At 42.1% G+C, this 22,871-nt stretch overlaps 1 protein-coding gene across 1 annotated transcript in view; it reads left to right on the top strand.

Moving 5' to 3' along the window:
- The first annotated feature begins 213 nt into the window (after positions 1–213).
- PPP1R21 (protein phosphatase 1 regulatory subunit 21) overlaps positions 214–22,871 on the top strand; it is a 58,610-nt gene continuing 35,952 nt past the window's right edge. Inside the window, exons 1-2 of the mRNA XM_060188441.1 lie at positions 214–408; positions 22,043–22,111. Of these exons, the coding sequence (XP_060044424.1) occupies positions 352–408; positions 22,043–22,111 (126 nt within the window). The 5' untranslated portion in view covers positions 214–351. The remainder of the gene's footprint in view (positions 409–22,042; positions 22,112–22,871) is intronic.

Here is a 22,871-nt window from a genome sequence, read left to right as displayed (position 1 = left end):
TCCTCTGTCCAGAGCCGCCATCTTGGACGCTGCGTCAAGGTGGCGCTGCCGCCTAGTTTCACAGAGCCTGGGCTCGCCGGCCCAGATACGCACGCACGTCCTCGAGCGCAAGGGGGCGGGGCGATTACGACATTGTCGTCGCCCCGCCCCATGAAATCGCCCCGCCCCCTCCCCATCCCGCCTTCCTCCCCCTGCTGGAGAACCCGGAAGTGGAGGAGGAGGCGCGGCCGTGGTAGCGGAGCTGGCGGTGGCTGGGGGATCCTCACCCGGGAGCGCTGCTGGGTTTGGGGGCGGGGGCGGGGCTGACCTGCGGGGCCAGCCTGGCCAGCACTGAGCAGGAGTGGGGGGGCCATGGCCTCGGCAGAGTTGCAGGGGAAGTACCAGAAGCTGGCTCAGGAGTACTCGAAGGTACCCACCGTGCGCGAGGAGGAGGGGTCCCCAGCGCTGCCTGAGGCCTCTGGTTGCCTTGGCAGCGGCTTGTCGGGGCGGAGGGGCTCGAACCAGGGTGCTGCGAGCGCCCTCCGCCCGTGCCCAGCATGTCTGCCTCCAGCTGCAGCTCCCCGGAGCCGGCCAGGGAGCTGCTGGCTCGGTGCGCGTGTCTGCGGGCAGGAGCGGGACTTGGAGTTTTCCCTCCCGCTCAACAGAGGATCTGGAGCCGGGATGCTAGAAATGGGGGCTGGAGGAGGTGCAAACTGAGGACCACCTTGGCTCTGCTGCTTCCTCAGATCTCCCTGCCCGGGGATGGGGAAGATCAATCGTTCTCCCTTTTCATCCGGATGATGTGAGCAGAAAGAGACTTATTTATCAGGTGGTGCACCTAGTTAAGCGAACATATTACAATGTACAAGGATCCGGGTTCAAGCCCCCGCTCCCCACCTACAAGGGGAAGCTTCATGAGTGGTGAAGCAGGGCTACAGGTGTCTTTGTCTTTCCCTTTCTATCTCTCCCTTCTCAATTTCTCTGTCTCTTCTCTATCCCTCTCCTCTCTTTTTCGTATTATCTTTATTTAATGATTGGATAGAGACAGAGAAATTGAGAGGGAAGGGTGAGACGGAGAGAGAGAGACACCTGCAGCCTTGCTTCACCACTTGCAAGTTTTCACCCAGTAGGTGGGGACCGGAGGTTCGAGCCCGGATCTTTGTGCACTGTGATGTGTGCACTTAACCAGGTGCTTCACTGCCTGGCCCCTTATCTACCTCCTCAATTTCTTTCTGTCTCTATCTAGTAAATGATGATGATACTTATTTAATACCAGGTCAATTTGAGAGCCCTGCATGTTAGCTGTTTCACTGGGGATGGGTGATTAGGGAGGTTTCAATGCTTTGACAAGACGTCTGGAAATGATTTTGAAAGCTTGAATGCCTGGGCTGTGTGTTTTTCTCTCCCCCTCAGTCACCTGTAGTGTGGCAGAACAGAATAGTCGTTCCATAGATGTTGTATGGAACAAAATAGGGACCTGGCCTCTGTCGTATTTATGGTATCAGCATTTTAAATGTTGGGACTTTTTTCTTTGAAAAAAGGATGTGCAGCTTCTGGATAGGGTGTTTCTTCTCCCTCCTCCCCCTCTTCCTCTTCTCCTTCTTCATTTTTAAGGAGAGCACTGCTCAGCTCTGGTTTATGGTGGTATAGGGGATTGAACCTGGGACTCCAGTGCCTTAGGCATGAGAGTCTGTTTGCATACCCATTATGCTATCTACCCCCTGCCCTGGGTAAGGTGTTTCTGCTTAAAAAAAAAAGGTTTTTTTCTTTAGATTTTCTTTTCAGATCTTTTTAAAAAATTATTTCATTGTTTTTGTTCCTAGAGACAGAGAAGTTGAGAGGGGGAGGGAGAGATAGAAAAGGAGAGAGACATCTACAGCAGAGCTTCACTGTTCCTGAAGCTTCCCCTTTGCAGGTGGGGACCAGGAACTTGAAGTGAGGTCCTTGTGCATGATAACATGTGCACTACCATTAGCCCCTTTAAAAATGTTACTGATAATTGGGCAGGGAAATAGCATAATGATTATGCAAAAAGATTTTCAATCCTGAGTCTCTAAAAGTCTGGCTTCAGTCCTACTCACACCACTATAAGCCAAAGCCAAGCAATTCTCTAATTAAAGAATATTCTAATGAAGGTATTATAAAAGTAGAATCTTAGATCTTTGGAAATCAATTCTGTAACCATTAAGCTTAGCTTTTTAAAGTTTGTTTCATTCATGAGGATAAGATGACAGTCAGCCCCCTTTTTACAATTTAGAGAAATCGAGGCACCTTTTCTTCATTCTTGACTCAATTTAGCAAATATTCAGCAAGGTAAAATGAAATATTCTTTGAAAAAAGAAAGACTGTACTTAAACATATACACTTAAATCTTTACATCATCAGATGGGAGTCTTTTGAAATACTGCACTTACTCTAATAGTCGCAAAACATCTTCCATTTCTATTTGACATTGTTTTAAGAGCCCATGGCACAGGGTCATTGATGACTAGTTTCATCTTTTGAAGGAGGATTTTCTTATCTGAAAGCGCCAGAAGTTGTTTGGAACAAATCCATGTGATGAAAGGGAAGGAGGATGTCAGTGCTCAAATTTAGTTCTATTATTTTTAAGTGAAAATATTTCATAAACAGTATAAGGGGAATTATTTTCTTCTCTGGAGAGTAAACAAGCTCATTGGAAATTCCAAATAGCAAGAGTTCCAAAAATGTCAGAGTAGTGGTTGCTTTGCCAAAATAATTTCACACCCTCCCAAAGTAATGAAAACATTTGAAAGATCTTACTCTTTTGGATATGTAAGCTCTCCCCCTCCCCACTAGTGAGTGGCCTGCAGGTTCTGTTTAGTGGGACAGAATACCTGTCTAGGTTGGACCCTTTAATAGAATTACACGTACTTATAGTATTGTAGAAGTGTTAATTGAGTAGTACATAGAGGAGATGGCACACAAAGGTAGAAGTTACTCAGGTTGTGGGGTATGGAAGAGGGTGAGTGGAAAGGTAGGTAGCATCCCATGCAGAGGAAATGGGCTATGTCTACTGACATGAAAACACATTAACATGCTTATCTGAACAATGCTATTGAAAAGGTCGTTTAGATTCAGTCATTAAGGTTCACAGATGTCAAATAGAAATTTGAACTTTTGAGTGATGAAGTGTCAGTCTTTTAAACAGGCAAATGATATGACTTTTAGAAAGGAAACAATGTGGTGTAATACAGGACTAGAGAAATTAGTTACCTATTGAGATGACAAACAACAAAAAAACTCACCTTGCCTTTTTGAATGCCTAGCACTAAACTTAGGAAGACTATAAAGAATGGAATCCTTGAATTTCATTCATTTTGTGGTGCTTGGTAGATGGGAAAGTACTGGGATTTGACCCTAAAGTTTTATTTTTATTTTATTTAACTTTTAAGATTTTATTTACTTATTAATGAGAAGATAGTAGACACACACACACACACACACTCACACACACACGTACATGTGAGAGAGAGCGGGAGAGAGAGAAAGAATCAGACATCACTTTGGTACATATGCTGCCAGAGAGTGAACTCAGGACCTCATACATGAGAGAGTCCAGTGCTTTATCCACTGCACCACATCCCAAACTGCAGGGAGTCAAGCTGATTTTGAATGAAGGGGCAAGGCTGGGCAGTGGCACATCTGTTTAGGGGCACATGTTAGAATGAAGTAGTATTTCAAGGTTAGATGCATTGATGGAATTTTAGGGCTGGTACATTAAGGTTGTCTTATTCACATAGTAGCTTGAGGTGATATTGGATCAATTGTTAAAATTTGTAGTGCAAATGGACTAGCTAGAAGCCAGGACAGAGGCCTGAGCTATTGTATTATCTTCCACAAAGCAATAGTTGAACCATAGAAAGTTAGGGTGGACTCTACGGAACAGCTGTGTGCAGAATGCAATAGGAGGAAGAATAGTAGATGGTACAAGAACCTGTGGGAATTCTGCCAGTCTTGACATTGTATCTATTGTTGGGCCAGACCATTTTTTGTTCTTTCAGTTCATTGTGATGGACATTTTAGAACAGGATAAAACAGCCTGGTCAAGAGATTTCAGGTGGTTTTTCTTTTCTGTCAGTTCGGATGCCAAACAATTTCTAGAAGAGATCTATGCTACTTCTCTCTCAGTGCCTATGGATAGTCTACTCCTCTTTTCTTTTTTTGACCAGAGTACTGCTCATCTCTGGTTGTCGTAGTACTAGGAGTTCACCTGGAGCCTTCAGACCCCCCCCCCCCCAAGCATGAGAGTATTATATAACTGACTGTACTGTTTTCTACCTCTTATCTTTCCTTCTCTTCCAACTCTCCCTCCCTCTCCTCTTCCTCTTTCTTTTTCTCCTTATTACTTTCCTCTGTGCAGAAATTGTAGGCTGATGTTGAAATCTAGCTACATCATTTTCTTATTTATAATACAAAGACAAAAAGCCTTTTTTTTTTTTTTAAGTATTATTTATTTTACACAGAGAGAGGGAGAGACTGAGACCAGAGCACTACTCAGCTTTGGCACATGGCGGTGCTGGGGATTAAACCCAGGACCTCAAGAGAAGTTTTCTTCTTAATGTATAAAAGGAGGCCTCATCTCAAGAGAGTAACAAGTGTGGTCCCTAAAACAAAGACATGAATATCATCTTGTGCTTAATGCAAATCTCAGCCTGTGCTCCAGGGCTAGACTAGAGTGTTCTTTCCCCTTGTGAGAATCTCCCATTAAAGGAACTGTGTGTTTAGTTAGCCAAAAGGTAAATGGAGACCAAAATAGATGAGAATTCTAGGGACTTTGTCAGAAGTGGAGACTAAGTGGCTGGCTAGGTAGTGCAGTAGCTAGAGCCTTGGACTTAAAAGCAGTGGCTTCCCAAGATTGATCTTGTGTAACAAAATGGTGCTCTGCTTCACTTTGCTTCTCTCTCATGTTAATAATTAATTTTTTTAAACCTTTATTTATTTATTGGATAGAAACAAATTGAGAGGGCAGCAGGAAATAGTGAGGGAGAGAGAGTAGCACTGCTTCACCACTAGCAAAGCTTTCTTTCCTCTTGCAAATGGGGACATAAGTAAGTTTTTAAAACAATACTTCCTTGGAAGATGTGCAGTTATCCTTCTGTTCCAATAACAACCATGAAAATCAATATTTCGTCAATAAAATTATATAAAGAAATTTAAGTGCAGGTTTAGACAATTTAGGAGGTTATTGGAGACATTTAAATTTGAAGTGGCAGAGGAGAAGGTGTGTAGAGATTGCTTTTTTTTTTTTAACTTTTTATTTAAGAAAGGATTAATGAACAAAAACATAAGGTAGGAGGGGTACAACTCCACACAATTCCCACCACCCAATCCCCATAACCCACCCCCTCCCATGATAGCTTTCCCATTCTCTAGCCCTCTGGGAGCATGGACCCAGGGTCGTTGAGGGTTGCAGAAGGTAGAAGGTCTGGCTTCTGTAATTGCTTCCCCGCTGAACATGGGCGTTGACTGGTCGGTCCATACTCCCAGTCTGCCTCTCTCTTTCCCTAGTAAGGTGTGTCTCTGGGGATAGAGATTGCTTTTGAGGGGCCAGGTGGTGCACCTGGCTGAGCGCACATGTTACAATGTGCAAGGACCCAGGTTTGAGCCCCTAGTCCCCTCCTACAGGGGTAAGCTTTGTGAGTGGTGAAGTAGTGCTACAGGTGTCTCTCTCTCTCTCCTTTATCACCCCCTTCCCTCTTGATTTCTGGTTGTCTCTATCCAATAAATAAAAATAATACAAAAAAATTAAGATTGCTTTTAAGAGACTTTTTTTTTTTTTCCCTCTTTTGTTGCCCTTGTTGTAGCTTCGTTGTGGTTATTATTATTGCCCTTGTTGACGCAATTCGTTGTTGGATAGGACAGAGAGAAATGGAGAGAGGAGGGGAAGACAGAGAGTGGGAGAAAGATAGACACCTGCAGACCTGCTTCACCGCCTGTGAAGCGACTCCCCTGCAGGTGGGGAGCCGGGGGCTCGAACCGGGATCCTTACGCCGGTTCCTGCGCTTTGCGCCACATGCGCTTAACCCACTGCGCCACCGCCCGACCCCCAAGAGACTTCTTTTTATATTTTTATTTATTTGTTATTGCATAGAGAGAGAAACAGATTTCTGAAGTCAGTAGGTAATAGATAGAACCTACTTCTTTGAGATGTGAGGGAAAGTTGATCATGGCATGTATTGCTACTTTATAGAGTAGGAATCAAAGCTCATGCCTTGTAGTCTGCTATGTGGATGTTCCAGCAGATATCATGGAGAAGAGACACTAAGAGCACCAAGTCCTGGAGCATTTCATTTCAGTAGGCTTTTTCTGCTCAGGCTCGTGTGCTCTTGGCACTGTGTTCCATGCGTAAATGAGTTTCAAGTTCTTGTTCTGTCTTCCCAATGTTTGTTTATTCTGGGTTGTTGGTTTCACTCAGTGCCCCCTGGATCAGTAGTGCCAGAATCTGCAAGAGAGTTAGAAATACAAAATCTCAACCTTTGGATTTAGTTAATCTGAAACTAGTGATCAGGACTAGCAGTCTGTGTTGTAACAGACCTCTCCAGTGATTTGATTGCACACCAGAATTTGAGGACCATTGCTAAAGTAATGGTATCTGTATGGTAACTTTTATATAGATACTTTAGAAAAAAAATTTTCAAGGCAGCACAAGCCAGTGGGAACACCAAGGACCCATTATTTCTCAAACAGTTTACTTTGGGACTAGTCCTTCTTGTCATTATGAAGGAGATTGCCTTTGGAAACTTTAAATGATTTTTATCAGCGAGGTAATGGTTTTCAGTACAGTTGTTGACACATAGGTACATTTCCCCATCTCTCTGTGAAAGGTGTTTGTAGAACACTCTCCTGTCTAACTTAGGTTATCAGGTACCAGAACCCCAAGGCTTTCTCTGCCTCCTCCCATCCCCTTTTTCCTTTGGGAATTTTTTTAGCCTTAACTGGAGTCAGTGTGGATTCAAGGTACTTGTGTTCCAGGTAGTAGGACTTGGTGTAATCTTTAAGAGATAAAGACTCAGGAACTGAATTGGATTAAAATCAAGTATAAGTTTCATTATACCCCGACTGACTACTAAGTGAAGCTGAACTGGAAAACAGCTTTGTGTACAGTGTTCTCCAGTAGAACTTTCTGTGAGAATGAAATGTGCTATGCCTTTGTTGTCTCAGGCCTTAGAGACAAGGGATTGCCTATTGTTTCTTATTCATTCAACTTACTCCGTCACTCATGAGCAGTAGTAGACTGTAGGGGTTGGGGAATGTAAAATGAGTGTTCTTGTATTCCAGAAGGCAAAGATTTCCATATGAGGACAGGTCAGAGAATAGATGGTTTTTTAAAAAAATTTTTTATTTATAAAAAGGAAACATTGACAAAACCATAGGAGAAGAGGTGTACCGCTTCGCACAATTCCCACCACCAGACCTCGGTATACCAACCCCTCCCCTGATAGCTTTCCCACTCTTTAACCCTCTGGGAGTATGGACCCAAGATCATTGTGGGATGCAGAAGGTTGAAGGTCTGGCTTCTGTAATTGCTTCCCTGCTGAACATGGCCGTTGACAGGTCAATCCATACTCCCATCCTGTCTCTCTCTTTCCCTAGTGGGGAAGGACTCTGGGGAAACGGAGCTCCAAGGCACATTGGTGGGGTTGTCTGTCCAGGGAAATCTGGTCACATCCTGCTAGCATCTGGAACCTGGTGTCTGAAAAGAGAGTTAATATACAAAGCCAAACAAATTGTTGGACAATCATGGACCTAAAGGCTGGAATAGTGCAGGTGAAACATTGGGGGGGGGGGTCCTCCATTTTGTAAATAGCTAGTAGGCATATTTTAGTTATATTTCAAAGGGCCTGTAGCTATACTAGTGTTTTTTTGTTTGTTTTTGTTTTTTTATGCCTGAGCCTGAAATCTGATATGCAGGTGAATCCTAATTATTGACTGGGGAGATGACGTTATGGCTGGGAAAAGCACCAGAAAACTGGATCAGGGAAGAGAGTAGTTTCCTAATATGGAAAAGGGGTATAAATATTACTGTAAACCCCAACAATTTGATGTGATCTGGGGCCCATAATTACCTCTACATCCCTCTAGATCTGAGCTCACATTCTGTGGTCATGAGTAGGAATATTCCATGCTGCCCCAGTAGCGACCCATCTTCCTCAGGTATAGCATAGAGTATGTTGTCCAGTCTCCCTTCAGAGGATGGAACATTCTCTACCATTGTTGATCCAGGTTGAGGGCAAGGTCCTATGGGGGCCCACAAAGGAGTCTATTTTGTTGTTCCTGATAGAGATGGCTGGAAACAGTGGAGAGAGGGATTTATTTGAGGTCTAGGCCCATCAAGTCTGTTTGGGAGACTCAGTATTTCCCGATTAGGGCCCCAGCTGGTGGAATGGCCTGATGGTGAATTAAGAGTCATCGTTAAAGTATGCCAGTCTCCTGCCCTTATTCAGCTTTTGCAGTCCTTGCTTTGATAAGGTTAGCTTTGGAGTGAGTGAGAGAACTGTAACAGGAAGTAGGTGAGGAGGGTATCTAAGTCTTAAGTGGACACTATTTCATTATGAACTTGTTACTGACTCACTGTAGACTATTGTGTACTTTTGCTTTCAGGTATATATTTTGCCTTAATTTCTAGATACATGTGAACATATGCTCTGTCTTATGGGACCTGGCCTATATCTAGGTTTTGGGACTTTGTTAGGAAGTGAACCTCCTGGAATGGAATTAGAGACTACCATCAAAGGAAAGGTCTCACCCGAGTGATGAGGGTGAAGGGTTGGCAATCCATGCCTGATGTCTCTGTACGCAGTCTGAGGTGAAGCATGCTGGGATGTTTGTTTGTTTTTTAATTGCCATCAGGGTTATCGCTGGGGCTCTGTCCCTGCAAGAGCCCACTACTCATGGCCATTCCCTTCCCCCCATTTTTTTTTATCAGGTAGGATAGAGAGAACTTGAGAAGGGAGAGGGAGATAGGAGAGAGAGACCTGATCTGCTTTACCTCTAGTGAAGTGTCCTCCCTGCAGGTGGAGAGCAGGGCTCGACCCAATCCTTGCACATGTGCTCAGTCAGTGTGCCACCTCCAAACTCCAATAGAAAATGTTTTTTTTTTCCTCTGGTAAGCCAATAATGCGTATATTGTTTCTTTTGAAGTCATCCCATAGGACTCTGTTGTTGTTTTCAGCATCTCTTTATCTCTTTTTGAGATCTCTTACTTCTTTTTTCGTTGTCTCTAATTCATCCTCAATCTTGCTAATTCTGTCTTCAGCCTCATTGATTCTATTCTCTCTGCCCTCTACTGCTTTCTGGAGTTCATCTATTTTGTTGCCCTGCTCTGATACTGTTTTAGCTTGTTCAGTTAGTTGCCTTCTTAGCTCAGCAATTTCAGCTTTCAGCTCTCTAATAACCATGAGATTATTAGAATTTTCTTCCATATTCTCATTTGTTGTTCCTGCAGTTCTGATTACAATTTTTTCAAATTCTTTACTCACTCCTGTTATTATTTCCTTAGCTAATGTTTGGATGTTGAACTCGTTGTTTTGTGCTTCGCCCTCTGGAGGACTTTTAGCTGGACTCTTGTCCTGGTTCGAGTCTCCATTATTTTTTCTTGTTGTTTTAACCATTTTATATAAGTTAACAGTTTTTTCAATCCCTGAGTTGGAGTTCAGTGGTGTAAAAGCCTTTTTTTTTTTTCCCCTGTAGGCTATGGTAGCCTGAGGGCTTTTAAACTATCAATAGGCTTCTTGGCTTAATCACTGACTCCTGACCAAGAGATAAAGCAGGGTGTGGCAGAGATAATCCAGTGGTTATGCAAAGAGACTTTCACAGCCCCTCAGCTATGCCACCGAGGTATAGGTCTTCTCCTGAGTTTCCCGGTTAGATCTCTGTACCCTGGTGTCCCTCCCTGTTGCTGCTCCAGATTCTGAGGGTAGTAGCAATGGAGACTCAGAGTTGCACTTGGTGAGTCTCTGGGGAGTCCTTTCCTCCCTTCAGCTGTCCCCTTGTTGGTGGAGCAGACTGGAGGTGGTGTCTCCACTGACAAACTGTCAAACTGTTAGCAGTCACTTAATCTCTCCTTAGGCCCCTCTCTCCTCTCTGTCTCCAGCCACGCGTGTTTGTACTCACGGGTGATTTACTGGGTTTCTGTGGTCATTCTAGTCCTGTCTTGTTTCGGTCCGGGTGGTCTCCTTTGGTATTCCTAGTTGATCCAGGAGAGGAGAGGAGAGGAGAGAAAGCTATCTGCTGCTCGTAGCTCCGCCTCCGGAAGTCGAATCAGAAAATGTTTGTTTTTTTTTTCCCTCCAGTGACAAAGAAACTCCAGCTGCTAGCACATAGTATACAGTCAGAGGAGGGGAGAAACTAGTCGGTAGGTAGAAAGACTAAGTGATATTCATAGAACTCAAGAATATTTAAGGAAGTCGGGCAGTAGCGCAGCAGGTTAAGCCCACGTGGTGCAAAGTGCAAGGACCAGCATAAGGATCCGGTTCAAGTCCACCACACCCCACCTGCAGGGAAGTTCCTTCACAGGCAGTGAGGCATGTCTGGAGGTGTCTATCTTTCTCTCCCTCCTCTGTCTTCCTCTCCTCTCTCCATTTCTTCCCCTCCTCTCTCCATTTCTCTCTGTCCTATGACGACATCAACAACAACAACAATAATAACTACAACAATAGAAAAACAAGGGCCACAAACAAAAATAAATCAATCAATATTTTTAAAAAAGAATATTTAAAATGTTAGTTTTGGAAGGACTTTTAGGAATCATTCAGGCTAAAGATACTGACTATGGGGGGCTGAGCGGTGGTGCACACAGTTAAATGCACATCTTACCATGAGCAAGGACCCGGGTTGGAGCCTCTGCAGGGAGGGGGGTTGTTTCACAAGTGGTGAAGCAGATCTGCAGGTGTTTTTCTTTCTTTCTCCCTCTCTGTCTCCTCCTCTTCTCTCAATTTCTCTATTCTATCCAATAAAATGGAGAAAAAAAATGGATGCTGGGAGCAGTGGATTTGTAGGGGTAGGACCAACCCCCAGGGGTAACCCTGGAGTGAAAAAAGAAAAAAACTGACTCTGGATTCTGTGGATGATCTTGGTATTCTGAAGCTTTGCCTAACTATTATGTTATCTCTCACCCTGCCCTAGTATTCTGAAGCTTTGAAGCAGGAATTTGGTGAGATTTAGGATAGATTCTGCATTGACTGTTATACATAGTACTTTATAATAAAACTACATGTTTAAAGATAGTTTTTCTTTTTTAATTTTTTTAAATTTTTTATTTAAGAAAGGATTAATGAACAAAAACATAAGGTAGGAGGGGTACAACTCCACACAATTCCCACCACCCAATCTCCATAACCCACTCCCTCCCATGATAGCTTTCCCATTCTCTAGCCCTCTGGGAGCATGGACCCAGGGTCGTTGAGGGTTGCAGAAGGTAGAAGGTCTGGCTTCTGTAATTGCTTCCCCGCTGAACATGGGCGTTGACTGGTCGGTCCATACTCCCAGTCTGCCTCTCTCTTTCCCTAGTAAGGTGTGTCTCTGGGGAAGCTGAGCTCCAGGACACATTGGTGGGGTCTTCAATCCAGGGAAGCCTGGCCAGCATCCTGGTGGCATCTGGAACCTGGTGATTGAAAAGAGAGTTAACATACGAAGCCAAACAATTTGTTGAGCAATCATGGATCCCAAGCTTGGAATAGTGGAGAGGAAGTGTTAGGGAGGTACTCACTGCAAACTCTAGTGTACTTCTGCTTTCAGGTATATATTTTGCAGTAGTTTATGGATACGTGTGCACATAAGCTCTCTCTCACAGAAACTGGTGTATATCTAGGTTATGGGACTTTGTTAGAAAGTGAACTACCTGAGATGAAATTAGAGTGCACTATAAAAGGAAAGGTCTCACCCTAGTAATGAAGCTGAAGGGTTGTCATTCCACACGTGAAGTCTCTGGACACAGTCTGAGGTGAAGCATGTTGAGGTGGGAATCGTTGCGTTGGTTAGGTTGTGATCGGCGGATGCAATATTATTTGGTTTGGAGATAGTTTTTCTTTTAAGTGTTGTATTGTCTTTATTTGTTGGATAGAGACAGCCAGAAATTGAGAGGGAAAGGAGTGATAGAGAGGAAGAGAGATAAGAGACACCTGCAGCTTTGCTTTACCCTTTGTGAAGCTTCCCCCCTCGGTGGCCACTGGGGATTCAAACCTGGGTCCTTGCACGTTGTAACATGTACGCTCAACCAGGTGTGCCACCACCCCATCCCCAAGAGAGGTTTTTATAGGTTATAAAACATGTATAAGTATCAAAATGTTCATTGTATGAAAAAAGCCTTGTAAGAATGATTCTGATAGAAGATTGTTGAGAATTAGATGAGAAAATGCATATAGGTGATTTGGATATCTTCCTTCAAGCTCACCCCTCCCCTCCCCTCCCTTCCCCTCCTCTCTCTTCCCCTCCCCTCCCTCCCTTCCTTCTTTCCTTCCTTCCTTCCTTTTCTTAAGAGAGACAGAGGGAAAGAAGACACCACAGCACCAAAGCTTCCTCCATTGTGGTGGTGGGGGGGGGGGGCTGTGCTGGGCTTGAACCTGGATGGTTCTCGTAGAAGATCAGTGTCTAGGTGAACTATTTTGCCAGCCCTCCCACAAACTTTTCTAATAGTTTGTGGAGATATATATATCCTCATTGTGGATCAATTATCCTGTCACAAAGTACCAGAGGGACATAAGAAATATCACAGCTCACCATCACTCTCTGTCCCTGGGGCTATTGCTGTTTGTGATAAATCCAACTGAGACCAGGCTGTTCCAGAAGCAATATTATGTAGGACAGGTTTGGGCACTGGAAATGTGAGTTAGGCTCCAGACTTTTGAGTATTCTCCATATCTCATAGGACCACAAGGGTCAAGTCATTTAGAAAAGGTCTTAGAGACTATTGGAAGGAAAGTTTTGTTTCTATTTATTTGTTTCTCTATTTGTTACAATAGACCTGCTTTCACTTCTTTTTCTAGTTCACCCCTACACCTATCACTACTTCCAGGTATCTTTCCTTTTTCCCCTTTTCTCCCAGATAAATGAAACTATGCCTGGCTTGCTCTCTGGTGTTTTCCAGATTTTTTCCCCATTTGGTGATAAATGCTTCAGGTCCTGGTGGAATTGGGGTTCAAAACCCTCTGGTTTATTTCCCCTATCATTTACTCCTCTGGGAGTATGGACCAAAATTCTGTTTGGGGTGCAGATGCTGGGTGTTTTGACTTCTGTAATTGCTTCTCCACTGGGCATGGGTGTTGGCAGATTGATCCATAACTCCCAGAATGGCTGTCCTTTCAAAGCTAATCAGATTATAGTTAGACAATGGAAATGAAGGCGGTTTAAAGGCACAAATAGGGTTGCAGAGTTGGCACTCAGATGTACTGTTCCTCTGCTGAATAAAACAGAAGAGCTGTTTTAAGAAACAGGCTACATCATCTTCTGGAGAGTTTTTGTGTCCAAAAGAAGACTTGACAGTTGATTTTTCAGTGACTTCCATGTGCATATGTGCGTTGTCTGGTGATTTTCATTTTCTTTTTCTTTTCTCTTTTTTACTTATCTTTAAAAGAGAGACACTTTCTGTTTGCTTCCCCTCTGTGGTGAATGCGGATAAGGAGAAAGGTAGACTTAAAGAGCAGGCTGATCACAGCAGTGTCAGCATTGGACAAGCTGCTGCTTCATTAATACAGTAAGTGTGGCAGCAGTAGTGACACTGAAATGTTTCAGGAAAATGCCAAGTACCACAAAGTATGATTAACATGGCAGTGGAGCCTGCCCAAATTAACATCATTGGTCTTCTCTAGATACTAAATACTACAGAGGCATTTTATCAGTATTTCTTAAAAGAGCTATATTTTCTGCTAGGCAGTTTTATTGAAATCACATTTGAGATATTATCCATTAGTAAATTACATCTTCAGAAGGGGTATTCAGTTTTCCTTATAATCAGAATAAATTTCAAGCAGCAGTAATTTGAAATTGAAATTTGTTTTGCTGTTAACAAAGTAGGCTGTTGATCTTAAGTAGTTTTTAGACATGGCTTAGAAAAATGGAAGGTGAAGTTTCTTTATTTGTCCATTTGTTTATTTTTTCTGTTGTTTTGGTTCCACAAAAAATGACCAGTTTAATGAAGTTTTCATCTCCAGTATTTGAGAAGAAGCATACAAAGAAGATACAAGAGATCATAGGTCTGACTCGGGGGACAGCATAATACTTATGCAAAAAACCTGAGGCACCAGAGGTCTTAGGTTCAATCCCTGGCACCACCATAAGCCAGAGCTGAGCAGTGCTCTGGTGGAGAAGAGTCTGACTAAGGTAATAGGTTAAAGTTAACATAGGAGTAGAAATGAAACCTAGAGGGGGCAGGTGGTGGTGCACCTGGTTAAGTGCACACATCAGGCACAAGGTCCTAGGTTCAAGACCATGGTCCCCAGCTACAGGGGGAAATAGGACTACAGATGTCTCTCCCTATCTGTATTCCCCCTCCCCCCAATTTCTTTCTCCATCCAGTAATAAAAACATTAAAAAAAGAAAATGAAACCTAAAGAATATAGTTAATATCTTTTGACTCTATAGGCTTGAAAGTATTTGTTGAATTTGTTTTCTACATAGCACATTATCTTTTTCTTTAATTTCTTTATTGGAGGATTAATAGTTTACAGTCAACAGTAAAATACAGTAGTTTGTACATGTGTAACATTTCTCAGTTTTCAGCATAACAATCCAGCCCCCACAGGTTTAGGTAGGTCCTCCTCTGCTATCTTATTCCAGTACCTGAACCCTTCTCCCCACAACAGACTCTTATACTTTGGTGCAATACACTAACTGCAGTCCAAGTTCTGCTTTCTGTTCTGTTTTCCCTTCTGTTCTTATTTTTCAACTTCTATATTCATCCTTCTGTTTCTAGCTGATCTCACTTAACATTTCTTCAAGATCCACCCAAGATGAGGTGAAGAAGGTGAATTTACCATTTTTTTCTTTTGTATTTTTTACCAGAGCACTGTTCAGCTCTTTTTTTTTTTTTTTTTTTTTACTATTTATTTATTCCCTTTTGTTGCTCTTGTTTTTATTGTTGTAGTTATTATTATTGTTATTGATGTCATCATTGTTGGAGAAATGGAGAGAGGAGGGGAAGACAGAGGGGGAGAGAAAGACACCTGCAGACCTGCTACACTGCCTGTGAAGTGATCCCCCTGCAAGCACGGAGCCGGGGGCTCCAACCTAGATCCTTATGCCAGAGTCCTTGTGCTTTGGGCATGCCAGAGTCCTTGTGCTTTGGGCCACGTACGCTTAACCCTCTGCGCTACCACCCGACTCCTTCAGCTCTGGTTTTTATGGTGGTACAGGGGATTGAACCTGAGACTATGGAGCCTCAGGCATGAGAGTTTCTTTGCATAATCATTGTGCTATCTACCCCCACCCTGAATTTACCATTTTTAATAGATGAGTAGTATTCCATTGTGTATGTATACCACAACTTGCTTAGCCATCCATCTGTTATTGGACACTTGAGATGCTTCCAGGTTTTGGCTATTACAAATTGTGCTGCTATGAACATAGGTACACACAGATCTTTTTGGATGGGTATGTTTGGTTCATTGGGATATATCCTCAGGAGAGGAATTGTAGGGTCATAGGGTAGGTCCATTTCTAGCCTTCTGAGAATTCTCCAGACTGCTCTCCACACGGGCTGGACTAATTTACATTCCCACCAACAGTGCAGGAGTGTTCCTTTGTCCCCACTATACATAGCACATTATTTAAGAATATGCTGATGTTACTTAAAAAGTAAAATATAGGCTGGTAAAACAGTTCACCTGTATAGTGGGCATGCTTTGCCATTGGCATGACTCAGTTTCAAGCCTGCCCTCCACCACACTGGGTGAAGCCTTAGTGCTGTGGTTTGCTAAATCCCCCCTCCGCCGCATCCCCTATTTCTCTTTTTTTTTGTCTCTATCTAAAAAAATTGGCCTGGAATGGTAAAGCCCTGCTGACAAAAATAAAAAATTGAATCCTACATGAAAGTCAATATTAAAATGATATTTTTTCTGAATTTCTTTTTTAGTATTTTTTATAAAGGATTTATTTATTTATGAGTGAGGGGAAGAACCAGACTTCACTGTAGTACACTCTTGCAGTTGGGGATCAAACTCAGGACCTTATGCTTGAACATCCAAGGCCTTATCTACTGCATCTCCTTCCGGACCACTTCTGAATTTCTAGAGCAAAGGTCTTAGGGGGCCGAGTGGTGGCGCAACTGGTTAAACGCACATAGCGCAAAGCACACAGACCAACTTAGGGATCCTGGTTCGAGCCCCCGGCTCCCCTCCTGCAGGGGGTCACTTCATAGGCAGTGAAGCAGGTCAGCAGGTATCTATCTTTCTCTCCCACCTCTGTCTTCCCCATCTCTCTCAAATTCTCTCTGTCCTATCAACAACAATGACAGCAATAACAACAATAATAATAACAGCAACAAGGGCAACAAAAGGGAAAAAATGGCCTCCAGGAGTAGTGAATTCGTGGTGCAGGCACGAAGCCCCCAGTGATACCCAGGAGACAAAATAATGAATAAATAAATAAAAGGTCTTTTTTTTTTTTTTTTTTCTGAAAGATTCTGATAGTTAATATTTTAGATTTGGTACCATTGGTTTCTGTTGCTACTACTCTTCTCTGTCATGGTAGTTCAAAAACAACTATAGACACTACATAAACAATGAGTGTGGCTCTGTACTGATTACATTTTATAACTGGTGGCAGTTCACATGAACTTGCAAAAAAGAAGATGAAACAGAAGCCAAGAAACTTTTTAAGACTTTGTGGGAACTATAGTGGTTTAGGAGGTGAGAGGGTGGGGACACAGAACTTTGTTGTTGGGTACAGTGTGGAATATACCCTGTAGTCTTACAATCCTGTCATCCACTATTGATCACAAAGAAAAAATGGAAAAAAAATAGGTAGCAGTTCAATTTGACCCATGGATCTTGGTTTGCCAACCTGGTCTAGAGAATTTTTTAAAGCAATATCTGTAGTCATCGTTTATCTTCCTTTTTAAATTCTGGGCTTTTTGAAAACGGGTCACATTTTTTACTTCTTTCTCTTTCTCCTGCAATTCAGCACAGTGCATTTTATTTACTTATTTTTATTTGATAGGACAGAGAGAAATTGAGATGGGAAGGGGAGACAGAGAGGGAAAGGAAAAGAGAAATACTTGGGAGTTGGACTGTAGTGCAGTGGGATCAATAAAAGAAAGAAAAAGAGAAACACCTGCAGCACTGCAAATGGGGATTGAGAGCTCAAAACCAGGCCTTGTCCATGGTCATATGTGTTAATTCATCTAATTCATGAACATGGGGTATTTTTCCATTCTTTGTATTTTTTTTTTCCTGTTTCCTTGACTTGTGACTCATAATTTTCAATATACAAGACTTTTACTTTCTTTGTTAGGTTTTTCTTTTTTAAAAAAATATTATTATTTATTTGTTATTGAGTAGAGACAAATTCGGGGGAGCAAGGGAGATAGAGAGGGAAAGAGACATCTGCAGCCCTGCTTCACCACTTGTGAAGCTTCCCCCTTCAGGTCAGGACCAGGGGCTTGAACCTGGGTCCTTTTGCACTTTGATGTGAGCTCTTAACCAAGTGTGCCACCACCTGGCCCTTCCTTTGTTAGGCTGATCCCTAGATATTTGGTTGGTTTTTGCTGCTGTAGTAAATGGGATCAATTTCTGAATTTCTTCTTAGCATTTGCATAAAGAAAAGCCACTGGTTTTTAAAATATTAATCTTGTTGTCTGCCACCTTACTATATTGATTAATAATTATAATCAATCATTAATCAGTAATATAATTAATAAGTTCTAGGAGCTTCCTGTTAGAGAGAAAGAGAAACACCTGCAGCAGTGCTCTACCACTCTTAAAAGTTTCCCACGCTGCAGGTGGAATCAAAGGCTTGAGCCCAGGTCTTAATTCCGACAGTAACTCATGGTAATGTTTGCTCCTGTTTTTATATATCCTGTTTCATTGGCCCTAATACAATGCCTAAGACTAGCCAAACTAGAATACATATATCTGTTGTCCCTTTGGTCCCTGCTAGTAATAGTCTCTGTTTCCACTTTAAAACACTTTATAGTTTAGAAAGAACATTTAAAAAAATATTTATTTAATCCCTTTTGTTGCCCTTGTTGTTTTATTGTTGTAGTTATTATTGATGTCGTTGTTGGATAGGACAGAGAGAAATGGAGAGAGGTGGGAAAGACAGAGGGGGAGAGAAAGACACCTGCAGACCTGCTTCACCGCTTGTGAAGTGACTTCCCTGCATGTGGGGCTCGAACCAGGATCCTTACGCTGGTCCTTGCTTTGCGCCACCTGCGCTTAACCCACTGCACTACTGCCCCACTCCCAGAAAGAGATTTGACATAGGTTTCTTGTCTGCTTTTCACTACCTCCTCAGAAGGTGGATAAGGGTATATGTTTTCACTTGTGACAGGTGTAAAGATTAAGTAAGTTTCCCAAATGTATACTGTCGATTAAATGGCAGAGGAAGATTTGTGCCTTCTTTCTGTTGTGGTAGTAACTGTAATTTTTAATTTTCTGAAAATAGAAGATGGCTTACCTTTTTAGTCTGTCTTTTACCAAAACTTTAATATCCTGCAGCATTTCTGCTTTTCTTCTAGCTGTGAGAACAATCAGGCTTATGCATCTCTCACCCCAGTGATCACAAGGGCTGATCTGGCTGGCTAGGTGGGTTTCCCCTTACTCCCTCATGGCTTCATAAATTTCCCTTCAGAAGCAGCTCACCAGGTTGAAAAAGCCAATTTCCCCCCCCCCCCAAAGAGATAGACTGGATAGTATGAATAGCTTTTAGAAACTCCAGATAAATTCTGTTTTTCTTCTTAGACATTTAACTACATTTTCTTTCTTTCTTTCTTTTTAAAATACATTTTCAACTGAGTTTAAGATACTCAGTTTGGTGTTCAAGTATTCCTACTCTTGTTACAGAAGAGGGTCATTTTATTCTCTGTTTCTGAGATACAGATTTGAGCTATGCAGACTTAGAAATAGATTTTTTTTTAAATTTATATTTATTTATTTATTTATTTTCCCTTTTGTTGCCCTTGTTGTTTTTCATTGTTGTAGTTATTGATGTCATCGTCGTTGGATAGGACAGAGAGAAATGGAGAAGAGGGGAAGACAGAGAGGGGGAGAGAAAGACAGACACCTGCAGACCTGCTTCACCACTCGTGAAGCGACTCCCCTGCAGGTGGGGAGCCGGGGGCGTGAACCGGGATCCTTAGACGAGTCCTTGAGCTTTGCGCCACCTGCTGTGCTACTGCCCGACTCCCAGAAATAGATTTTTAAAGTTTATAGAAAAGCTTATGCCTTTTGTTCTGTTTCTCAAGAAGAACCTGGTCTTTTCATGGTTTTTGTACTAAGTCTTTGATTATCAACTGTAAATGTAAACCTTTTGCTTTGGCCTTGTTGGCCTTAAATATTTATAGTTACATGATTTGTGTTCTTGCTAAGAGTATTCTTACTACAGAGTTGTACTTTTTATTTCAAAACAACTGCCAGTGACAGCTAAACAGATCTATATATAAGTAAAAATTTTATCAAACAGTATACTATATATTTTTCTTTTCTTTTTAAAAATTTTATCTTTATTACTCGATAGAGACAAATTGAGAGGGGAGGAGAAGATAGAAAGGGAAAAAGACAGACTCCTGCAGCCCTTGTTCACCACTTGTCAAGTTTTCCCGTTGCAGGTGGGGACCAGGGGCTTGAACCTAGGTTCTTGCACACTGTGATATGTGCACTTAACCAGGTGCACCACTGCCTGGTCCCCGTATATTTTATATTTTTCTACTCTGTTTAGAGTTATACCTCAAAAAGAAGCTAACTGTGAAAGAAATGCATAGGTTCTGCTTATTTGAAGCCAAGTGGTTTCTTATTTATATGTAGTTTTTTAAAATAACAGCTTATATTACCTCTGAAGTCAAAGCAACTGGGTCTTTTTTTATTAGTAACTTAATAGTGATTTACAAGATTGTAAGTTAATAGAGTTATCATTCCAAAACAATTTCAGCATTACCCCTTAGCTTCTCTGTACCCTAGTTTGCTCATCTGTAAGGTGGTGATAATTGAGGTGGGTAGCTATCACAGGGGTTGTGCAGAGGACTTGCATGCAAAAGTTCCCAATTTCATTCTCTGTCTTCACTGATAGATCTGAGCAGTGCTCTGCTGGGGGAAAAAAAAATTATTGGTGATGATTTTGTGCCTGGCTCATAGGACTGTGGGACTGTGAGCATGAGCTAATAAATATAAAACATTTAGAACTTAATATTTGGTGTGTAATTAACCTTTATATGTTAGGACCCGCCACATAGCTCACTTGGATAGTGTGCTGACTTTCTCATATGCATGTGACTTGGATTTGAGCCTGGCCCCTAGTGTTCTGAGGGAAATTTCAGTGCTATGTTGTCTTTCTCTGTCTCTCTCTCTCTGTCACTCTCTCTGTCTCTATATTTCTACCTGGAAAAAAGTCAGCCTGGAGTGGTGAAGTCTCAGAGATGATCAAAATAAATAAAAAACATGTTGGGCAGTGGTATACCCGGTAGAGCACACACAGTACTGTGTGCAAGGATGCAGGTTCAAGCCCCTGTTTCCCACTTGCAGGGGGGACACTGCAAGAAGGTCTGCAGGTGTCTCTTTCACTCTCCCTCTCTGTCTTCTCATCTCCTCTCAATTTCTCTTTGTCTTATCTAATAAAAATAGGGGGTCAGGCAGTGGCACACTGTGTTAAATGCATATAATACAAAGCACAAGGACCCTGGGTCAAGCCTCTAGCTTCCCACCTGCGGGCGGTAGGGGCGGTCGCTTCACAAGCAGTAAAGTAGATCTGCATTTGTCTGTATTTCTCTCTCCTTCTCTATCTCCCCCCTCTCAATTTCTTTCTGTCCTGTCCAATTAAAAAAAAACCCCATTAAAATGGCAGCCCCTATTATTTCAAAATTTTAAATAGATGTCACTTTTTAGTTGCTTTTGTATGTTGCCTCAGCTAATGCCTGAAGACAAGCCTGCCATTCCTGAGGCTGCTGGTACTGATGCCACTGCTGTTATACCATGTGCAGGACTTGGTACTAGGCACAGAATCCTGCTGGGTATGTGTTATTCCCAAATGAATGTGTGCCAGACTTTCTCAGGAAATGGCCTATTCAGTATCCTAGTATTTATTTTATTTTTTATTTTATTTATTTATTTATTTATTTATTGGATTGAGACAGCCGGAATGGAGAGACAGAGCAGGAGAAAGACAGAGAGACACCAGCAGCACTACTTCATCACTCAGAAAGCTTAAAGCTTTCCCTTTCTGAGTACAGGTGAGGACCAAGGGCTTGAACCCAGGTCCTTTCGTACTATAACATATGCACTCAACACCCAGCCCCAATTTTTTTAAATTACATTTAGAAAACATTAAAAATTAATGTTTTTAATAGGTAACTGTGTCACAAAACCTAAATTTTATTCTCAGTTCTGTTATTGATATTTCTATGTCATTGGTCAGTCCCATATGTTCTTATCTGTAAAATGATAGAATGCTATTTAATATCTTACTAAATATTTTTTATTATATTTATATAAAAGATAGTTACTTGGTGTGATGATACTTTTTTTGCCACTAGCATTCACATTAGGGTATGAATCTACCACTCTTGGTGGCCATTTTTTCCTAAATTAATTTTTTTTCCTTTTTATTTTTATTTGATTGGACACAGAGAAATTGAGAATGGAGAGGGAGATAGAGAGGGAGAGAAAAAGCTAAGACACCTGCCAATCTGTTTCACGGATCATGAAGCCCGCCCCCTGCCACTGCAGGTAGGGATTGGGAGCTCATACCCCAATCCTTGTTCACGGTAGGTAATGTGTGCCTTCAACTGTGTGTGCCACCACCCAGCCCTCAGTGTAATGATGCTTGTAAAAATAATGTGATTTCTGTGCTATAAGTTACCTTATACTAAAAAAATTTTTTTTTCTTCCTTTGTTTTCAGCTTCGGGCTCAGAATCAGGTTCTGAAGAAAGGTGTTGTGGATGAACAAGCAAATTCTGCTTCCTTAAAGGTATGCAAGAGGATACCTGTGCCATGGGGTTAATGTTTGCTGATGCTCCAAGCCGGGGATTCAGCTGTTTCTCTGGCTAAAGTCCTAACTTTGACACTGACTCACTGGTGACAGGGGAGGGTGATAGCATTTCCTTTTTTCTCTTCTTCTTCTTCTTTTTTTTTCTCCAGGGTTTTCTCACTGAGACTTTATGTTTGCACAATTCCTCTGCTCCCAGCAGACATTTTTCCTAAAGCTTTATTTAGTTATGAGAAAGCTTAAGAGAGAGAGAGAGAGGAAAAGAGAGAACCAGAGTATTACTCTTGTATATGCAGTGCTGGAGATCAAACCTAGGATCTCAGCCTTACAAATTAGGCACTGTCCCCACTGCCTCACCTCCCAAGCCACCTAGTAGACCTGAGCAGAGAGACACAACAGGACTCTTCCACCACTTATGAAGCTTTCTTTCGCATGGTGTTTGAGCCTAGGACCTTGAATGTGCTGAAGTTTGTATAGAGTTAGCACTCTATTAGGTGAGCCATCTCTTAGTCCCCAGCAACGTAGGTAGGGGTGTGTGTGTGTGTGTGTTTTCTATTTGCTAGGCATAAATATAGGCTTTGATTTCCTTAGCTAAAATTATAAAAAAATAGTTTTATTTCAGTTTGTCAACACACTTTTCTTATACCTCAGGCTTTTATTTAGCTCAGTTCATCTGGATTGATGGTGCTTCTTTTCTGTCTTCATCACTAGATACTACTCTCAGGGAGGCTATGTTGTATTC

The sequence above is a fragment of the Erinaceus europaeus genome, chromosome 3 (genome assembly GCF_950295315.1).
Source record: "Erinaceus europaeus chromosome 3, mEriEur2.1, whole genome shotgun sequence".
NCBI classification, from domain to species: Eukaryota; Metazoa; Chordata; class Mammalia; order Eulipotyphla; family Erinaceidae; genus Erinaceus; species Erinaceus europaeus.
This window is presented reverse-complemented; position numbering and strand designations above follow the sequence as displayed.